At 52.4% G+C, this 18,227-nt stretch overlaps 3 protein-coding genes across 3 annotated transcripts; 1 reads left to right on the top strand and 2 right to left on the bottom strand.

Moving 5' to 3' along the window:
- Positions 1-3,020: 3,020 nt before the first annotated feature.
- PSPN (persephin) lies at positions 3,021-3,566 on the top strand. The gene is made up of 2 exons (XM_040241616.1): positions 3,021-3,174; positions 3,259-3,566. Exons 1-2 carry the CDS (start codon positions 3,021-3,023, stop codon positions 3,564-3,566), a joined length of 462 nt encoding a protein of 153 aa, XP_040097550.1.
- Positions 3,567-3,844: 278 nt separating this feature from the next.
- On the bottom strand, positions 3,845-5,570 carry ALKBH7 (alkB homolog 7). The gene is made up of 4 exons (XM_040242086.1): positions 5,262-5,570; positions 4,464-4,637; positions 4,252-4,376; positions 3,845-4,083 (listed from the first exon to the last, which is right to left on the bottom strand). The coding sequence occupies exons 1-4, from the start codon at positions 5,463-5,465 to the stop codon at positions 3,921-3,923; spliced, it is 666 nt and encodes a 221-aa protein (XP_040098020.1). The 5' UTR covers positions 5,466-5,570; the 3' UTR covers positions 3,845-3,920.
- Positions 5,571-9,521: 3,951 nt separating this feature from the next.
- Positions 9,522-14,836, bottom strand: LOC120864878 (caseinolytic mitochondrial matrix peptidase proteolytic subunit). The gene is made up of 6 exons (XM_040242083.1): positions 14,559-14,836; positions 14,398-14,469; positions 13,789-13,885; positions 12,696-12,883; positions 11,839-11,944; positions 9,522-9,870 (listed from the first exon to the last, which is right to left on the bottom strand). Exons 1-6 carry the CDS (start codon positions 14,742-14,744, stop codon positions 9,701-9,703), a joined length of 819 nt encoding a protein of 272 aa, XP_040098017.1. The 5' UTR covers positions 14,745-14,836; the 3' UTR covers positions 9,522-9,700.
- Positions 14,837-18,227: the final 3,391 nt, after the last annotated feature.

The following is an 18,227-nucleotide window of genomic DNA, read 5'->3' as shown; positions in this document are numbered from 1 at the left end:
CTCTTTCAGATCAGTAGGTCTGTTTTGAGTGTATGGCCCCTTCTGTTTTTGATGCCTTCTTTTCTATTGTTAGTTTAAACATCCTTGTCTTACAGTCTCCATCACACTCACCTAGTACCTGAAGCAGACGGGCATCCTGTTGTTTTCGGACGCCTCTTGATGATCATGTTTGTGACCTGGGATAGGGGACTCATTCCTAGTTCCAGGCTCTGCCTCTGGGGCTCCTGGCTGGCCTGCTTTGCAGGCAAGTTCTTTTTTTTTTTTTTTTTTAAATAATATTTGTTTTTATTTATTTATTTGACTGTGCTGGGTCTTAGTTGCAGCATGTGGGAACTAGTTCCCTGACCAGGAATTGAACCCTGGGCCCCCTGCATTGGGAGCATGGAGCCTTAGCCACTGGACCACCAGGGAAGTCCCAGGCAAGTTCTTCCAGATGGTTTTTGCATGTGGCCACCAGGTGCCCCAAAAGTGGTTTCTAGGTGGCACTAGTGGTACAGAACCTGCCTGCCAATGCAGGAAACATAAGAGACCCGGGTTTGATCCCTGGGTTGGAAAGGCCCCTGGATAAGGACATGGCAACCCACTCCAGTATTCTTGCCTAGAGAATCTCATGGAGAGAAGAGCTTGGCGGGCTACAGTCCATAGGGTCGCAAAGAGTCGGAAATGACTGAAGCAATTTAGCATGCACACATGCCCCAGATGTGTCATTCTAGATTCTCAGCTCTTGATTCTGTCCCAAATGGCCACAAAATCCCAATCCCCTGTTACTGGTCTTGGCATCTGGACACTACTTTTCAACTTCCCAGTGAGGTTTCTGGGGCTTCCCTTTAGAGTCTCACAAGTTGGTAAGGTGTTTATTTTATCAAGTATGGCTAGGCATTCTGTAAGCAAGAGGGTTCTTTGAGTTCGTGGAGAGTCACGTTGCTGGAAATGGAACTTGGCAGCAGGAACAACATTGAAATCCCTGTTTGAGTGATCTGGCTGGTGGCAGGATGCTGGAGATGGCAGGTGGAAAACCTCCCCACCCAGTCCTACAGGCCCTTGGCTGCCAAGTCAGAATGCCTGAGATGTCCGGCTAATTCCCAAGAATGTCTCACTTCGTTCCAACTTCCCTCCCATCCTTCCGCCAGGACTTTTGTGAAGGAAGTGCCTGCCCCTTACCCTGACAATTTCACCCCTGCTCTGCCTGCCACGTGGACTGAGGTCTGAGGCCTCCCCCACCACACCGGTCTATGTGCCCCATTGGTTCAGATCAGGAGCCTTGCATTCAGCAGGACTTGGGGTTCAAACCCCACCTGTGTCTCTTAATTCTGGGTGATTTTGTATAAGTGACAGTCCTGCCACCCACACCTCCCATCTGCAGGTAGTCTCAATAAGCAGTTGAGAAGAAAAAAGCACACCAAAATCACTGAAGCAGTCCCCCGTGGGTGGTGCTGCGGTCCTTTCCTACTTCTTGATACAAAGGGCAGTGAAAAGCCCTGAGCTTGCATCTTGGCTCACCTGAAATGCATGAGTTCCTGAAGCACGTGTCCTGGATCAAAGGGATGGGATTGGTAGTTTCTGTAGCCAGTGTTCAACTGCCACTGGTTTATACTGCTACCAACAGGCGTGCCCATTACACACACACCCCCAGCCACGGGTAAGCAGACTCTGATGTTTGCCAATCTTAGGAGCAGTTTCACCTGAGTTTTAATCTGGTCTTGCCTGCATTGAGTTCAGGCACCGTGTCAAACCTACACAAGTTGCTTGTATTTCAGGATTTCCCTGGTGGTCCGGTGGTTAAGGCTCTGGACTCCCAATGCAGAGACACAAGTTGGATCCCTTGTTCAGGATCTTGCATGACAGAGGACATGGCCTAAATTTTTTTTTTTAATTGAAAATAAAAAAGATGCTATTTCCTTTGACTCGAGCATTTTGTGCATGCTTAGTCGCTCAGTCGTGTCCAACTCTTTGCAACCCCATGGACTATATAGCCCACCAGCCTCCTCTGTCCATGGGATTCTCCAGGCAAGAATACTGGAGTAGGTTGTCATTTCCTTCTCCAGGGGATCCTCCCAACCCAGGGATTGAGACCCGAGTCTCCTCCATTGCAGGTGAATTTTTTCCCATCTGAGACACCAGGGAAGCATCTAAGAGGCCCTTAACTGCTCGGTACCAGCCACCCTGCTACACACTAAATATGTCTTCTGTCTGTCCTCAGGACCTCATGTGGGAGGGACTCTGTTAGCCCCCTTTCATGGCTGAGGATGGAGGCTCGCTTCCCCAGGGTGATGGAGAAGGGCTGAGAGATTACTGGAACCAGGGCGGGGCTTAACCTCTCCTTCTGCTTTGATGCCCTCCAACCCCAGGTAGGGCTGGGGTCCCAGGGGACTCAGGTTGGCCTTCCAGAGACAGGAGTCCCTGCAGGGTGAGTTTCTTGCCCCTGGTGTCCCAGCTCTTGGCAGTCCCCAGGCCTCTCCCTTTTCCTGTTTTGATACTGCCTGGGCCAGACCCGGAGGCAGGGCATGATGTCTTAATCCTCCAGGCAAGAGCCATGATGGATTCCCTGTCAGTTCACCCACCTCTTCCCCGCATGCACATCCGCTCTACCTGGTGCATAATGTGGGGGCTACTGGGCCCCAGCACCCTGCCCAAGAGGGGAGGACCCCCACTGGGAGATCCATGGGGCCCCCCAACCCTCTCTCCAGACAGCAGGAGGGGTGGGGACCCCGAGTTGCCCTCCCTGAGCCTCGGCCCTGGCTGCCGACACAGCACTCGTAAATCAGGGGGTGGAGGGGGTGTTGGAAATGGGTCTGTGGAATGTCTGGATGGGATGTGTGTGTGAGGGGGTGTGCGCCCTTAACTCTTGGAAGGATGGGGTGTGGGGCAGAGGAGCGGGGCTGCCTGGGCCTGAGGTGTGCGACGTTGGAACCTTCACAACGAGCAGCGGCCGGAAGTGATGAGGTTAATTCCCCAGCTCGGGCAGGGGGGGATAAATTGAGGGTGCCGGGCATCCTCATCCTCAGGACCTGCCCGTCACCATGGCCACAGGAAGAGTCTTGCTAGGCTCTCTGCTTCTCCTGATCCTCCACTTGGACCTTGGTGGGAGCCAGGGGTCCTGGGAGGCTCTGGTGGCGGAAAAAGAGCTCTCATCCGAGCCAGCGGTGGACAGAGAGACCCAGAGGCCACAGCTGGGTAAGGACTCCTGGAACCCTGTGTGCTCCCCAACTCCTTTCTGCCCAGACTCTGCCTGCTGTCAGCTGCCCCTTGTCCCCACAGGGGCCCGCCTGCGCCGAGCCCTGACCAGCCCGTGCCAGCTGTGGAGCCTGTCCTTGCCCGTGGCCGAGCTGGGCCTGGGCTACACGTCGGAGGAGACAGTCATCTTCCGCTACTGCGCTGGCAGTTGTTCCCACGGTGCCCGCACCCAACACGGCCTGACGCTGGCCCGACTGCGGGGCCAGGGCCGAGCCCATGGAGGACCCTGCTGCCAGCCCACCCGCTACGCCGATGTGACCTTTCTCGATGACAGCTACCGCTGGCAGCGGCTGCCCCAGCTCTCGGCGGCGGCCTGTGGCTGTGGTGGCTAAGGATGGCCGGCCCAGGGCCCTGCAGCCGCTAGAGGAGCTCAGCTGACTTATTTACAGGAGGCCCAGAGGCCGAGGCGAAGAGAGGGGAAGGTGGGCTGGGGCCACCAGCAAGGGGCTCAATAAAGGAAACTGCTCCTCTAGCCTTGTGACTGTGTGTTCAGCTGGGAATGCTCCTGGTCGGGGGAGGGGGAGAGGAAGAGGGGAGGCAGGTGTGGTCCCGGGCTTCCCAAGCAGATCCTGGCCTTCCTGCAAACAGCTGGCAACAGGAGGCCAGCTTGTCCACTCTCCAGCATTATTCACAACTTTATTCACAAACATGGTGTCCTAAACAGCTTGGGGTAATGGTCCAGGAGCTCAGCAGGCTGGGGGCGGCTGACCAGGCTCCCCTGGCCCCATTCCTTCAGGGAGGGAGCGGCAAATCACCGAGATGCGTCGGCCCCGGGGAATCCGACGCTCCCCAAAAAATGACTCTTCATCCCTAAGGATCTCGTGGGAGAAGTCATAACGAGCTGAGCCCCTGCAGGAGAAAACAGAGGATGTGGCTGGTGAGGGCAGCCCTGGTTCCAGGCAGACCAGCCCTAGGGGTAGAGTCTGCCGTCAGGGCTGAATGACAGAAGGTGTTCCAAATGCTGAGTGGGTGTCTTGTGAGTTACTGGTGCAGTGTGGGCTCCTTGGCTGCCAATACCTAAGGATGTAGAGGGAGCCCGGCTCCAGCAAGAGTTCCAGCCACTCCCCCGGCTCCTGGGTGTGCACCAGTCGCATGACGCTAGGAGACAACAGGGACAGGCCGGCAATGGTGGACCCACAGAACTGGAAGAGAGGACATGGCAGAGGGTGGGTTTTGGCCTGGCCAGCTCAGCCCCAGCTGGGAGCTCCAAGCCACTGCTCTCTGCCCACCTTGATGCTGTCCACGTGTGGCTTGATATAGCCCTGAGGTTCTAGGTCCAGCACGTGCACTGAGGAGAGGAGGGTCTGGCCAGGTCCAAAGGCGGCTGCCTGCACACGCCGCAGGATGGCCCGGCTTGCCTCTGACCAGCGCGACTTCTCTGTCTCTCGGAAGCCGTGGATGGCCTGCCCAGAACGCTCAGGTCAAGCCTGGAAGCTTCCAGGGGTGGGGAACAGGGAAACTGAGGCATTGCCCAGTGCTGGGGAGGGACTGGGGGGGAGGGACTGGGGGGGAGGGTGGTGGAAGTGCAAACGAAAGGCCTGGTTTTTCCAGCATGACACTTGACTCCACCCTCAACTCTCAACTTTGATCTTATCTACCCCATGATGTTTTCTCAAATCCCACCCCCTGCCAGATCTGGGTCTGGCCTTAGTCCTTTCTACCCACCATCAGGGTCCAGTTCAGTCCCACACTGCGTTCCTAACGTTGGCCCGGTTCCAATATTCACAACTTGATTCACCGGGTCCCCTGTCTCCCCCCCTCAACCCGTGACCCTCCCTCATCTCGCTCCACACCCGTTTCCACCCCCTAACTTTAGTCCTGTCCCCCAAACACCCTTCGGTTCTGCCTCGTTATGGCCCCGCCCACATCTCCAAAGCGCTCTTCCAGCCCCCAAGCATCAAGACCGCGCCCCCATTCCTAGGCCCCGCCCCAAATGTAGCCCCGCCCACCCAGCGCTCCACCCCGCCCGGCCTCTAAGGTCCCAAGCCACGCCCCTGTGGCTCCGCCCCCAGCGCTGCCAGGCTCACCGCATCCCAGTGGTCATATTCGTATCTGCGGCGGCGCAGCTCGGGTTCCAGCTCGCGGCTCAGTGTCTCCTCCTCGGCCGCGCTCAGGAAGCCGGGCCGCACCACGGCCGCGTCTTGTAGGCGGCTCAGCACGGCTGCGCCCGAGCCCCGCACCCAGCCCTGCTGGGAGAGCGATCGCAGTACCACCTGCCCACCTCCGGCCATAGCCCCGGAGCCGGGTTTTGGAAGAGCGGGGGTCAGGGCCACGCCCCCTCCCCAAGGTCATTGGCTGTGACTGCACTGAGTCCCTCCAGCAATTGGCCTTCCTCAGAGTCCCGCCTCTCGCTCAAGGTTACTGGTTGTTATTCGGCTCGTCGTCTCAAGCTATTGGCTCTTCCCAGAATCTGCCTCCTCTCCGGCGCTATTGGGCCGTTTCGACCGCAGAGACTCAGACTAGTTGTGCCTCAGGTCCGTCTTCCAAAGGGCGGGGCGGGGCGGTGGTGTCAAAGGCTAGGTCGGCCCGGGGGTCAGAGGTCAAGGGTCAGAGAAGGATTGGACCAAGGCTATGAAGTTAAGGTTAGAGTCCAGTCAGGCTGAACTGTAGGAGTTAGGGGAGTGACATTAAGGCTGTGGTTATGGGGTGGGACTAGGTTTGTGGACTTAGGGGTTTCAGTCAAAGGTCAAGGCGAGGCGCCTCCCATCCCGAACCCCACCCCCCACCCCCCCATCCTCATACAAACAGGCTGGCTTCCAGTTTAAAACAGTATATAAACTGTTTTGGCCTTCCCTCATAGCTCAATTGGTAAATCCTCTGTCTGCAATGCAGGAGGCCCGGGTTCGATTCCTGGGTCAGGATGATCCCCTGGAGAAGGAAATGGCAACCCACTCCAGCATTCTTGCCTGGAGAATCCCATGGACAGAGGAGCCTGACAGGTCCATAGAATCGCAAGAGTCGGACATGACTTGGCGACTAAACCACCACAACCACCATAAACTGTTTATGTACTTTGTTTGTTTAAAAACAGTATATAAACAAAAATTCCTCTTCCTTTTAAGGCAGAATTGGAATGTCACCATTTTTCAGCCCTTATTGGGCTAAAAATTCTAGACAAGGACTATCATCTGCTCCAATGTCATGGAAACAGGGACAACTGGTTTTAAAATATCTCCCGCTAGAAGGCACCCTCACTCCAAGGTCACTGGCCGAAAAGCGGAACCTGAATGGATCAGACTTGTCTAGATTCAGACGCCGGGTACCGGAAGTACCAAGGACAGAATCGCATCCTCAAAATTCAGAGGGAAAGTCCATAAGACACACGACCTTGTTTCTCCAACAAGTTAAGCTCAAGAAAAGAGAAGAAAAAGAGGGAGAGAGACTTTAAGAGATTAAAGGAGAAAACCGCAATAACAAGACACTTACAGATTTATCAATCAGTGGCAATGCCTGCAGCTTATTTGGATCCTGATTGGAAAAATTAAAAAAAAAAAAAAAAGTAGTGATCACCAGGGAAATTTGGACGCGGTTGAATATTCGACCACAGTAAGCATTATTTTTTTCTGGTTGAAAATGATGTTGTGGTTGTCTTTTTTAAAGATTCCTTGTGCTTTATTAACCTTTTTTGAAAGTTCTTTAAATTCTGTAGCACTTTACAGTTTTTAAAAGTTTCACATGCATGATTTCATAGACTCTCGTAATACCTTTTTAAAAAAAATCCCCTACAGCTATATTGCCGCTCCTCCTTCCCTCTCCCTACTGGTAACCACTGGTTTGTTCTGTGTCTGTGAGTCTGTTTTTTTTGTTTGTTTGTTTTATTGACTAGTTTATTTTTTAGATTCCACATAATAGTGATATGATAATGTCTGTCTGACTTTAACTCACTTTAGCATAATACCCTCCAAGTCCATACATGTTGCTGCAAATGGTATTATTTCATTCTTTTTTATGGCTGAGTAATATTCCATTGTGTATATATACTGTATCTTCTTTATCCATTCATCTGTTGATGGACACTTAGATTGCTTCTTTATCTTGGCAGTTGTAAATAATACCATTAACATTGGCATGCATGCTATCTTTTCTAAATAGTGGTTTTTTTTTTTTTTTTGGATATATACCAAAAGAAGTGGAATTACTGGATCATGTGGTTATTCTATTTTTAGTATTTTTGAGAAATAAAATTACTTACCCTTTTAGAAATACATACTGAAATATTACAGATGAAATGAAAAGCTGGGATTTGCTTCAAAGTACTACAAAGCCATGGTAGAGGCTCTGTAGAGTCAGGGGAGGGACGAGTCATAATCAGCATGAATTGGTGTGGTGGGTACATGAGACCTCATTATTCTAGTTTCTCTACTTTTTTCTCCTATTTTAAGCAAAATTACTGCAGGTGACATATATATATATTTTGGCAGCACCGGGTCTTCATTGCTGTGTGGGCTTTTCTCTAGCTGTGGAGAGCAGGGTTCTAGGGCATGTGGGCTCTCTAGTTTTGGTGCACAGGCTTCTCACTGTGGTGGTGTCTCTTGTGGAGCACGGGTTCTAGGGCATGTGGGTGGGCTTCAGTAGTTGTGGCGCACAGGCTTACTTACTCTGAAGCATGTGGAATCTTCCCGGACCAGGGGAAGATTCCACATGCCTTTTAAACCTGTGTCCCTTGCATTGGCAGGCCATTCTTAACCAATGGACCATGAGGGTCTTCTCCACTTTTGTATATATTTTAAATTGTGCAGAATGAAAAAGTTCAACCAAATGTAATTGATGAATGAAGCCAAATTAAAAAGTCCTCTATATTAAAAAAAAAAATGTTCTTTGCTCTGACAGCAAAATTCCTTGAAAAACTTGTCTAGCTCCCAGTATTTTCCAGCCCCTTCTCTCTGGGTCCACTCCAACCTGGCTTTTGGCCCCCTAGTACTTAAAGTGGTCTTATTGAAGGCCACTAGTGATTTCTGCAGGGCCAAGTGCCATAGCCAGTTTTTAGCCTGACTGCTAACTCATGGACACACTGAAGTCTCCTACATTTTTATTCCCAACCCTGGGTGGGGGGTGGGGGCGGAAGGGGAGAGGCACGATAGACTTCAGACATCCAAAATCAACTCTTGATCCTGACCCCTGCTCCTCCCCGCAGCTCTCCTGGAAATATCTTTCTGGCTGCTTTGGGCCAACACCTAGGAGTTTTGGGAGATTTCATTCTCGCTCAAATCTCACATCCTACCTGTAAGCCCTGCCTTGAAAACCTGGCTGGAAACCGACCTCTCTCACCATGTGGCTGGGGCCAGGTCACCCTCCCTCTGGGTGGTTCCAAGTCTCCTCACTCCAGGTTTCTGTGCTTGCCGCCCTCCACCCACCACTCTGTGGTTCCTTTTTCTTTTTTGGCTGTGCTGGGTCTTTGTCATGGTGCAGGCTCAGGAGTTCCAGCACTCTGACTTAGTTGCTCTATGTGGGATCTTAGTTCCCTGACTAGGGATTGAACCCAGACCCCCTGCACTAGGAGTGCAGTCTTAGCTACAGGACCACCAGGGAAGTCCCCTGTTCCTTTTCTTGAAACCCTCCATGGGGCATCTCCCTCCTATCTCAGACCTGCTGCTGTTTAATCACTGTCATGTCTGACTTTTTGCGACCCCATGGACTGTAGCCTGCCAGGCTCCTCTGGTCCATGGGATTGTCCAGGCAAGAATCCTGGAGTGCGTTGCCATTTCCTTTTCCAGGGGATCTTCCCGACCCAGGGACTGAATCTTGGCAGGTGGATTCTTTACCACTGAGCCATCTGGGAAGCCCTACCAGACCTTTTATGATCTATACTCCTCTTCCTGCTCTTATCTCTACTTTCCCCCTCACTTACTCCCTCCCTCCAGCCACCCCCAGCTCCCTCATGGTTTGCCTCATGTGCCAGGCATAGTCCTGCCACAAGACCTTTGCACTTGCCATGCCTTCTGCCAGGACTGTTGTGTCCCAAGATAGCAATCTGGCTCCCCCCACCCTCACCTCCATCAGGTCTTTGCTCTAATGTCGCCTTCTCAGCAAGGCCTCTGCAGGGCACCTCATCTAACTCTTGTCACACACACCCAACACTGCATACCTCTTGCCCTGATTTAAAAAAAAAAAAAACAAAAAAAACCTGTCTACTTTCCCAAGAATGTAAGTTTCTTCAGGATGGGGACTTCTGTGTCTTCTTCACCATAAGCTGTGGCCTCTGGAGTGTCATGTAGGCTCTTAGCAAGATGAAGGTCAAGGTGAAGGCACACGTGAGCTAAGGTAGACGCCAGAGGGAAGGCGCCAGAGCCGGGAGCAAAGGCTACAAAGATTTAATTTAAAATCACAGTGTCTCAGCTGGGCTACCCACCCACAGGGGCACCCCCAAATCCACAGTTCCTCAAGGGGCCCCTCCAGGGTCAGTGTGGAGGGGCTCACAGGCTGGGCGCCTCTGCTTTCCCTGGGAGGTCGAGAGGGAGGCCAGTTCTCAGGCACTGGCTGGGGCGGGTTCTACTGCTGTTGGCTCCCCTGGCTCCTTCTGTACCAGTTCCGGCTCGTCCTCCCCATCCTGTGGGGGGTGGACCAGAACCTTGTCCAAGATGCCGAACTCCTGGGCCTCCATGGGGCTCATGTAGCGGTCCCTCTCCATGGCCGACTCTGCAGGGGGCGTACAGGCAGGATGCGGGTGGCGAAGAATGGACACCCAAGGGCCACGTTCCAGTCCTCAATCAGCCCAAGTCCACCCTGTGTGACCCTGGCCTCCCCATCCCTGTGCCTTGAGTTTCCCCACCAGTAAAATACCCGTTTCTTTCTTTTTTTAGCTTGTTGATGTGTAAATACACATCTAGGAAAGAGCATAGATTATGGGAGTGAGCAGTGTGGTGATTTTCAGACTGAACCCACCCATGCGGCCAGCACTTAGATCAGACCCTCCAAACCCTGCTGGGGACACATCCAGTTGCTAAGTGCCGCCCCCCCCCCCCCCCCGCCCCTAACAGTGGCCTAATGGCATAGAGCTTATGCTAGTTTTCTGCTCTTTAAATACATAGTCACAGGGACTTCCCTGGTGGTCAAGTGGTTAAGACTCCACACTGTCAACGCAGGGATCCTGGGTTCCATCTCTTGTCAGGGAACTAGGTTTTATGTGCTGTAGCTAAGACCTGGTGCAGCCAAATTGAAAAAAAAAAAAAGGACTCCATACTTCCACTGCCAGGGACATGCATTGGACCCTTGGCTGGGCATTTTGCATGCTGAGCAATGTGGTAAAAAAAAAAAAATTAAAGTTAATTAATTAAAAAAGTAAATAAACATATAACCAGAGTGTTTACTCCTTTTCCCACTCAGCACTGTTTTGGAGATTTATCTAGGCTGTGGCCCAGTCCCTGTGGCTGTGTAGCGTCCCGCCTCATGAATATACCACCGCTGGCCACTCATTCTGCTGTCAGGCACTTGGGTCTTTCTCCATTTGGGACTGTACAAACAGGACTACATTCCTGTCTGCATCTTCGGACAGAAGCGCTTGATTCGCTTGGTTACATGCCGAGCAGAGGAACCAGGTGTCTTTCTGGGTATTCACCCTCAGAGCCCTAACAGCTTCCCCAAGTGGTTGTAGTTATCACTGTTGCCTGCAGTGGATAACCGTTCCAGTGGCTCCACGCTCCCCTCAGTACTCGGTGGTATCAGTATTTTCTATTTGAGCTGCTCCAGTGGATTGAAATGGAGTAGGAAATGGCAACCCACTCCAGTATTCTTGCCTGAAGAATCCCGTGGACAGAGGAGCCTGGAGGGCTATAGTCCGTGGAGTCTCAAAGAATTGGATCCAACTGAGCACACACACCACAGTGAACTGAAATGGTATCTCATCAGGGCCTTGATCTGCCTTTCCCGAATAACTGATGTCATTATTATCATTTTTTCTTTTTTTATTGGCCACACCACATGCAGCAGGTGGGATCTTGGTTCCCCAACCAGGGGTGGAACCTGTGCCCCTTGCAGTGGAAACGCAGAGTCCTAAGCACTGGACCTCCAGGGAAGTCCCACTGTTGACACATCATTATTAAACATCATCACTAAAGGTGATGAGAACCTTGGCTTCTGTTTCTTGGCCATTTGGGATCTTCTTTGTGGGAGACCCTGTTCAAAACCTTTGGACCTCTTTCAGTCAAGTTTTTGTGTCTTTTAATTTTTAAATTATTATCATTATTTTTTCTTGGCCATACTGCGCGGCATGTGGGATCTTAATTCTCTGACCAGAGATCAGACCTGCATCCCCTGCAGTGGAAGTGCGGAGTCTTAACCACTAGACCACCAGGGAAGTCCCTGGGTCTCTAAGAAAAGTGCTCAGAACAGGGGTTCTCAACTGGGGGTGGGGTAGGGTGGGGATTCTGATCCCCAGGGGACACTGGGTGATGGCTGGAGACTGTTCTGGCCGTCACCCTTGGAGGTGCTGCTGGCAGCTGGTGGGCAGCGCCCGGGGATGTGCCACACATCCTGCAGGGCCCTGGAGGGCCCCCACCACAGGACGCTCCAGCCTGGTGTCAGCTGCACCAGGTCCAGAGGCCTGACCGGTATGCCTGTGTTGGTTCCAATAAAAGAGCAGCTGAGGGCCCTGGAGGGGGCGCTCACCGATCACCTGCAGGCTCTGTTTGGTGTGCTTGGCATAGATGCTGTAGAGCTGCTTCTTGAGCTTCATGATCTCCTCCGCCTGGATGGCGATGTCTGTGGCTTGGCCCTGGGGGGCCATCCCAAGAGGGGGAAGGTTGGGATCAGGGTCTGCCACTCGCAGGGAAAGGGACTCGGGAGACCGCCCTGGGCTTCTGGCTGCCAGCATTCAGGCAGGTGGGACGGGCCTCTGTGAATGCCTCTGTAGCCTGTTTCATCCCCACCACCTCCAGGAAGTCTCTCTGAATTAACTCTATGTTCTTATTTCTGGCAGCTGGTGCCTCCCTGACCAGGAGGGAGGAAGCTAATTTCCTAGAGACATCAGAAAGCTGCCCAGAACACACTTTTCACATGCAAAGCCGCCAGTCCAAGCCCACACCCCCCCCCCACCCCCTCTGCAGAGCTCTCACACCCTGGGTCATCATCCTCCTGCCCCATCACCCCAGGGCACCAGACAACTAGGGACGATCCCTATGCCCTAGAGCCCACTGACACTATTCATGCTAGCCCATCCTAACCTCACACGTTCTTCCCAGCAGAAACCTTGAAGAAGGCTCCTGCTCACATTCTCCTCTCGACCAACCCTGGTGCCTATCTGTGTGGTCCCCAAGGCCTGGCATACTCCCTCCTCTTGGGATCTGTGAGTCACAAACTGTCTTTTTAATGGCAACCCTCTCCTGATCAGCTGACCTCACCATATCTGCCTACCAACAAAACCTACATTTTAAACCCACCCCATCATGTGACTCCTGCCTGTCTGGCTGGTTCACCTGTCTAGACCCCCATCCCCACCCCCAAAGCAGCTCTCAGGGCACACTCACCCGGGCACCCCCAGAGGGCTGGTGGATCATGATGCGGGAGTTGGGGAGCGAGTGGCGCATGCCTGGGGTGCCAGCAGCCAGAAGCAGGGAGCCCATGCTGGCTGCCTGGCCCACACACCACGTGCAAATGGGGTTCAGGATGTACTGCATCGTGTCGTAGATGGCCAGGCCCGAGGTCACCACGCCACCTGCGGATGGGGCAGAGAGTGAGGGGCTGTGCCAGCTACCCCCCACCATCCTTTCCCCTAAGGCCCTGGAGAGGGCTGGGGTCTCAAACAGAAATACTCCTAGGGGTAGGAAGGTGACACAGGGCAGGCGGGGGCAACAAACAAGGGCTGGCTCCAGAGTGAGCTGACAGTTGCCACACTTGCATGTGGACCCAGTGGAGGATGAGACTGGCCACATTCTCAAGCATTGGGAGAATGTAATAACTACAGCTGGAGACCCTGGAGCCAGTCTGCCTGGGTATGACCCCTGGCTGGGCAGGTCATCACATGTGACCTTGGGCAAGTTATCCAGCCTCTTGAAGACATGGTACCTCCTTGTAGGTTGGAGATAACTAAACACTACCCATCATGTGAGGCTGCATGAAGAAAATGAGTTAAATGCTTATAAAGTGCTTTTATAAAAGTGCCTGGCACAGTAAACGATCAATTAAGAGTGGCTATTCAGGGAATTCCCCATGTGTCCAGTGGTTAGGGCTTTCACTGCCATGGGCCTGAGTTTGATCCCTACTCAGGGAACTAAGATCCCACAGGAGGAACAACTCGACCAAAATAAAATAAATTGGCTGTTGGTTATTCTATCTTTTTGGGGGGATAGGGTGGAATGTACCAGTTTAAAAAATTTTGACAACCGAGTTAGATTCGTAAAACATTACCTATGGGATCAGAGGCAGGTTCAGGTGCCTCTTTAAAAAAGCAAGGGAAGAGGCAGCTTTTGGAGGTTTCCAGACCCTCTGGAGATTCCGAAGGAAGCTCTGCCCCCTTTCTTGCTCCAGAGACAGAACCTCCCTGATTAGGGGTCTCAGTCCCTGGAGTCACCTGGTGTGTCCCCAGGAGTGCCCCTGGCACCTGGGGAAGGCCCTGCTCACCGGGGCTGTTGATATACATGTGGATGGGCTTCTTGTTGCTTTCCGACTGCAGGAACAGCAGCTGCGCGATGACCAGGCTGGCGACACTGTCATCGATCTGCAAGTGAGGAGGGCAGGGGTGTCCCCAGATGGGGGTGAAAGCTAAGGGCAGCAGTTATGGAGTGGCTGCGGTTGAGTCAGGGCACCAGAATGGTGGTCAGGGCCCAAGTAAGACAGATCGGGAAGCGTTCAGGACCAGGAGTGGATGTGGTGGGGGTGATCCGGCACCAGGGGGTTGGGGACACAGGAAGGGGGGACTCAGGCAACAGGAAGGAAAGGGGTGAGGAGGTTGGGGAGAGGGACAGGAGACCAGGAATGGGGAGGAAGATCATTGGTGAGGAGGGAGTCAGAAATTAGGGAGGGAGACGCAGAAGATTTAAAGCAGTAGAAGGGGGACTACAGGGCAGGAGGGAGCATCAGGGGGCTTATGTGCCCAAGAAGCAGGGAGTGTCAGACTGGGACAAGAGCGTCAGCCTAGGGAGGAAAGTCATGGGGGAGAAGTCAGAGGATCAAGGAGGTTTGCGGAGATCTGGGCAGACGAAGGGGAGGATCGCGGCGCGAGGCACTCACAGGGCCCATGACGCACACAATACGCTCCCGAAGCAGCCGCGAGTAGATGTCATAGGCGCGCTCGCCGCGACCCTGGGGAAGAAAGACGCGGGTGAGGGTCAGACACCTCCGTGCCCCAAGCCGTTGCACCCCCGGGCCGTGTCCCCGCCCGGCCACTGTACCGTCTGTTCCACCACGATGGGAATGAGCGGAAGAGCCCGGGCCACCGTCGCGTGCAGGCTCCGCTGCGGGGCCAGGCGATTCTCGGGCGTTCGCTGCGGGGGAAAGCGGGCAGCGAGGCGAGGCCCCAGAGCTGGGCACAAGCCGGCCGCCACCCGGCCCCTCCTAAGCAATATTTTGGCCCACATCGCGCCGCACGTCCCTCTCGGCTTCCGTACAATGCCGGAACTACAACTCTCAGCGTGCTTTGCGCCCACGGCGCTGCCTCACGAGACCGCCCACTTCCGGGGAGCATGGGGCACGTTTCGGGGCGGGGCGATGGAGGGGCGGAGCCAGAGAAGTGGTGTCAGAGTGGAACCGGAGAGCTTCCAAGATACCTATTTGAGTCTTCTTCCTGAAGAATCTTCATAGTTTTCTGCTAATTAAAAAAAAATTAGGTTCATTGCTAATTTAATTTAAAAAAATCAGCTCCGTGCGCCCACTGGGCCTGGGCTTCAACGATCATCCAGCCTGGTGGGGCCGACTCCTGAGACCTTCCCATCCGTCTATGGTTATGTATGGGGTAGTGGGAAGGCCCCAAGATGTGCAAGCCCAAGGGTGGAAGTTGCGGACTTCCACCCGGGAGGTCGGTCTGGAAAGGCTTCCTAGGAGGAGCAGGTGTTGGAGCTGGGCTTTGAAGGATGTATAGGAGTTTGTTATCTAGGGAAAGGCATTCCTGGCAAAGGGAGGACAATGGACAAAGGTGTGTGTGTTGGGGGGCGGGGGCGAAGGAACGCTCCTGGTAACGTTTGGAATCTCTTTTTGCCTCTAGATCGTCTCAGGGTGGACTCTGTTTCATCTTTCAGTTCAAATGTCACCTGGGAGTTGTTCCTTATTTTGTCTCCAGAGCCTAGAACCGTTTCCTGGTGCACAGTAGGTGCTCATTAAGTACACTTTGAACCCAGAGATGAAGTGGTAAAGGAGGTAGCTTAACGGCTTAGGGCTTTGAATTAAACTATACTTCAATAAAAAATAAAAACAAAAATTCTTCATTTAATGTAACTTTTAGGGGTAAATTAGAGCTGAAGGCTTTGAAGACAGCTTACCCGTATGCCAAGCCTGGTTTAGCCACTGACATGCTGTGTGATCTTCAGGTGCATTGCTTAACTCCTCTGAGCCTGAAGTTTCTTGTTTGGAAGATGGTGATGTTCAAACCAGTTTTACAGGGAAGGATTCCTGTTACTGAGGCAGCAGAGTGGCATTCTCTGTGTTTAAATCTTGGCCCCACTGTCATGGTCCATGCGCGGGTTGGAAAAGAATTTTCAGACATGAAGCAGAATGAGAAGAGAATAAAGTTTATTAGAGTGGGAGACACTGTTAGAACAGTGGGCCAGCCCAAGGGAGAACCAACGTTGAATAGGGGTCCTTAGTCCACTTTTATACCCAGGGTACAAGGAGTGGGATAGGAGTCTTGTGGGTCATTTTCTGATTGGATGACGCACGTATACTGGGTGGGAGAAGAGTAAGGCAAATACCTTCTCCCTGTGTGGGGTAGGAGGGGAGACAGGAGAACCTGAAATCTGTTAATAGTTACAACATGGGGGAGAGAAGGATGATAAGGGTCTGGTTTTTCCATTCCTGCATTCCAAGACCCTCCTTGGCTTTATCAGCTCTTTAGTCCTTGGGTCACCACACCCATTACTCAACTAGTTTGTGTGTCCCTGAGCCTTAATTTCCTCTCTATAGAATGGACATAATAGTAATAAACTACATCCTGAGATCATTGTCAGGTCCTCAGAATTGGACCTGGAATGTAGCAAGTACTCGCTTTGTATTAGCTATTGATGTGTATTTGGTGGGAGAGATTTCTCTGTCTCTCTCTCTCTCTCTATATATATATATATATTTACTATTTATATATATTATATTTTTTTTAAATTTCATTTATTTATTTTTAATTGGGGAATAGTTGCTTTACAATATTGTGTTGGTTTCTGCCATATATCAACATGAATCAGCCATAGGTATACATATGTCCCCTCCCTCTTGAACCTTCCTCCCACCTCCCACCCCATCCCACCCCTCTAGTTTGTCACAGAGCACCAGATTTGAGCTCCTTGTGGCATACAGCACATTTCCACTGGCTATCTAATTTTACATATGGTAATTGATGTGTGTTAGTTATTGTGTTAGATCTGCAACCACGGGCATCCAAGAAGCCCTCCCAAATGAGGGTCCATTTGGCGTGGCTTTTGATGCATAGGTAGGAGTTCACATGCAGACCATTCCTAATTGCTGGACTCTAAACTCGAAGCTAGGTGTCCTAGATAAGTGTAGCTTTGTGCCTGGTCTGATGAGGAAATAGAGAAGGACACAGACACTTTTCACCTGATGGAATCAGGGGCAGGAAAGAGGAAAGAATGTGGAAGCAGAAGAGTATAGAGGAGACCTTGGAGGCACCTGGCTTTCCCTGGTGGCTCAGCCGGTAAAGAATCCACCTGGAATGCGGGAAACCTGGGTTTGGTCCCTGGGTTGGGAAGATCCCCTGGAGAAGGGAATGGCTACCCATTCCAGCATTCTGGTCTGGAGAATTCCATGGGCTGTATAGTCCATGGGGTCGCAAAGAGTCAGACTCGACTGAGCGACTTTGACTCACGCACTGCAGGCCTCCTGTTGCCAGGAGTGGTGTTCCTACCGCAGGGACTGAAGAAGAGGGGGAGCAGCATTGGCCCATCCAGTTTCTGCTGTGAGTCAGGTGGGTGACCCTGCCCAGCTGGCTTCCTTGAGGCTGGAGCTCCCACCCTGCCTCTGGGGAGAAGGGCTGTCCCATCAGTGGCCCCTAGGCCCGCAGTGCCCAGCTCGAGCACTGCCCCACCCTTCTGCCCTCACTGCCTGTGTTACACCTGCTCTATCTAGGCATGGTTCAACTATTTTTCACCTCCTGCATCCTTGTCACCACCCTCAATAACACCCTGGTCAGTGTTGCAGCTTCTCCCCTGCTCTGGACTCCTTGCAGTTATTTCATTCAGCAGCCTGAGTGATCCTTGTAAAGGCTTTTTTTTTGGTGGGAGAGGGCAGCCACTGGGCCTCATGGCTTGTGGGCTCTTAGTTCCCTGACCAGGGATTGAATCTGGGCAAATCCTAAGCACTAGACTATCAGGATACTCCCTAGAAGCTAAACCATATCCCTCCCTTACCTAAAATCCTCCCCTTGGCTTCCCATCACCCCAGCTGACCTCTACCCTCCTCTCCTTCCACCCTTTCTTCTCCACTTGGCTTCAGGGGCCACGCTGGCCCGCTTTCTGCTCCCCAGACATGCCAAGTGCCTTCCAGCCACTTGGCCTCTGCTTGTGTCCTCTGCCTGAATCTTGCTCAACACAAAAATCTCTGTTCAAACACCACCTCCTTAGGACTTCCCTGGTCATCCAGTGGCTAAGACTCTGCTCCCAAAGAAGAGGACCCAGGTTTAATCCCTGGTCAGGGACCTAGGTCCCACATCCTGCAACTAAGTTTTCATGCAGCAACTAAAGATCCCATATGCCACAACCAAGCCCTGGAACAGCCAAATAAATAAATATTAAAAAAACAAAACCAAAAAACCATTACCTCCTTAGAGAAGCCTTGTGAAATGATACTTGTTTTTTGAGCAACCCCTTTTCATATATTCTATCATCTTCTATTCCACTTCATTT

Source organism: Oryx dammah, unplaced genomic scaffold (assembly GCF_014754425.2).
Source record: "Oryx dammah isolate SB20612 unplaced genomic scaffold, SCBI_Odam_1.1 HiC_scaffold_5, whole genome shotgun sequence".
NCBI classification, from domain to species: domain Eukaryota; kingdom Metazoa; phylum Chordata; class Mammalia; order Artiodactyla; family Bovidae; genus Oryx; species Oryx dammah.
The sequence above is the reverse complement of the archived record's forward strand: the minus strand, read 5'-3'. Positions and strand labels throughout refer to the sequence as shown.

Coding starts and splice junctions, on each gene's coding strand:
- PSPN (XM_040241616.1), top strand. CDS start 3,021: ATGGCCACAGGAAGAGTCTTGCTAGGCTCTCTGCTTCTCCTGATCCTC. Junction 3,175..3,258: donor GACCCAGAGGCCACAGCTGG/GTAAGGACTCCT, acceptor TTGTCCCCACAG/GGGCCCGCCTGCGCCGAGCC.
- ALKBH7 (XM_040242086.1), bottom strand. CDS start 5,465: ATGGCCGGAGGTGGGCAGGTGGTACTGCGATCGCTCTCCCAGCAGGGC. Junction 4,377..4,463: donor CACACGTGGACAGCATCAAG/GTGGGCAGAGAG, acceptor CCTCTCTTCCAG/TTCTGTGGGTCCACCATTGC. Junction 4,084..4,251: donor GGCTCCCTCTACATCCTTAG/GTATTGGCAGCC, acceptor TTTCTCCTGCAG/GGGCTCAGCTCGTTATGACT.
- LOC120864878 (XM_040242083.1), bottom strand. CDS start 14,744: ATGTGGGCCAAAATATTGCTTAGGAGGGGCCGGGTGGCGGCCGGCTTG. Junction 14,470..14,558: donor CCATCGTGGTGGAACAGACG/GTACAGTGGCCG, acceptor TTTCTTCCCCAG/GGTCGCGGCGAGCGCGCCTA. Junction 12,884..13,788: donor CATGTATATCAACAGCCCCG/GTGAGCAGGGCC, acceptor CCCCATCCGCAG/GTGGCGTGGTGACCTCGGGC.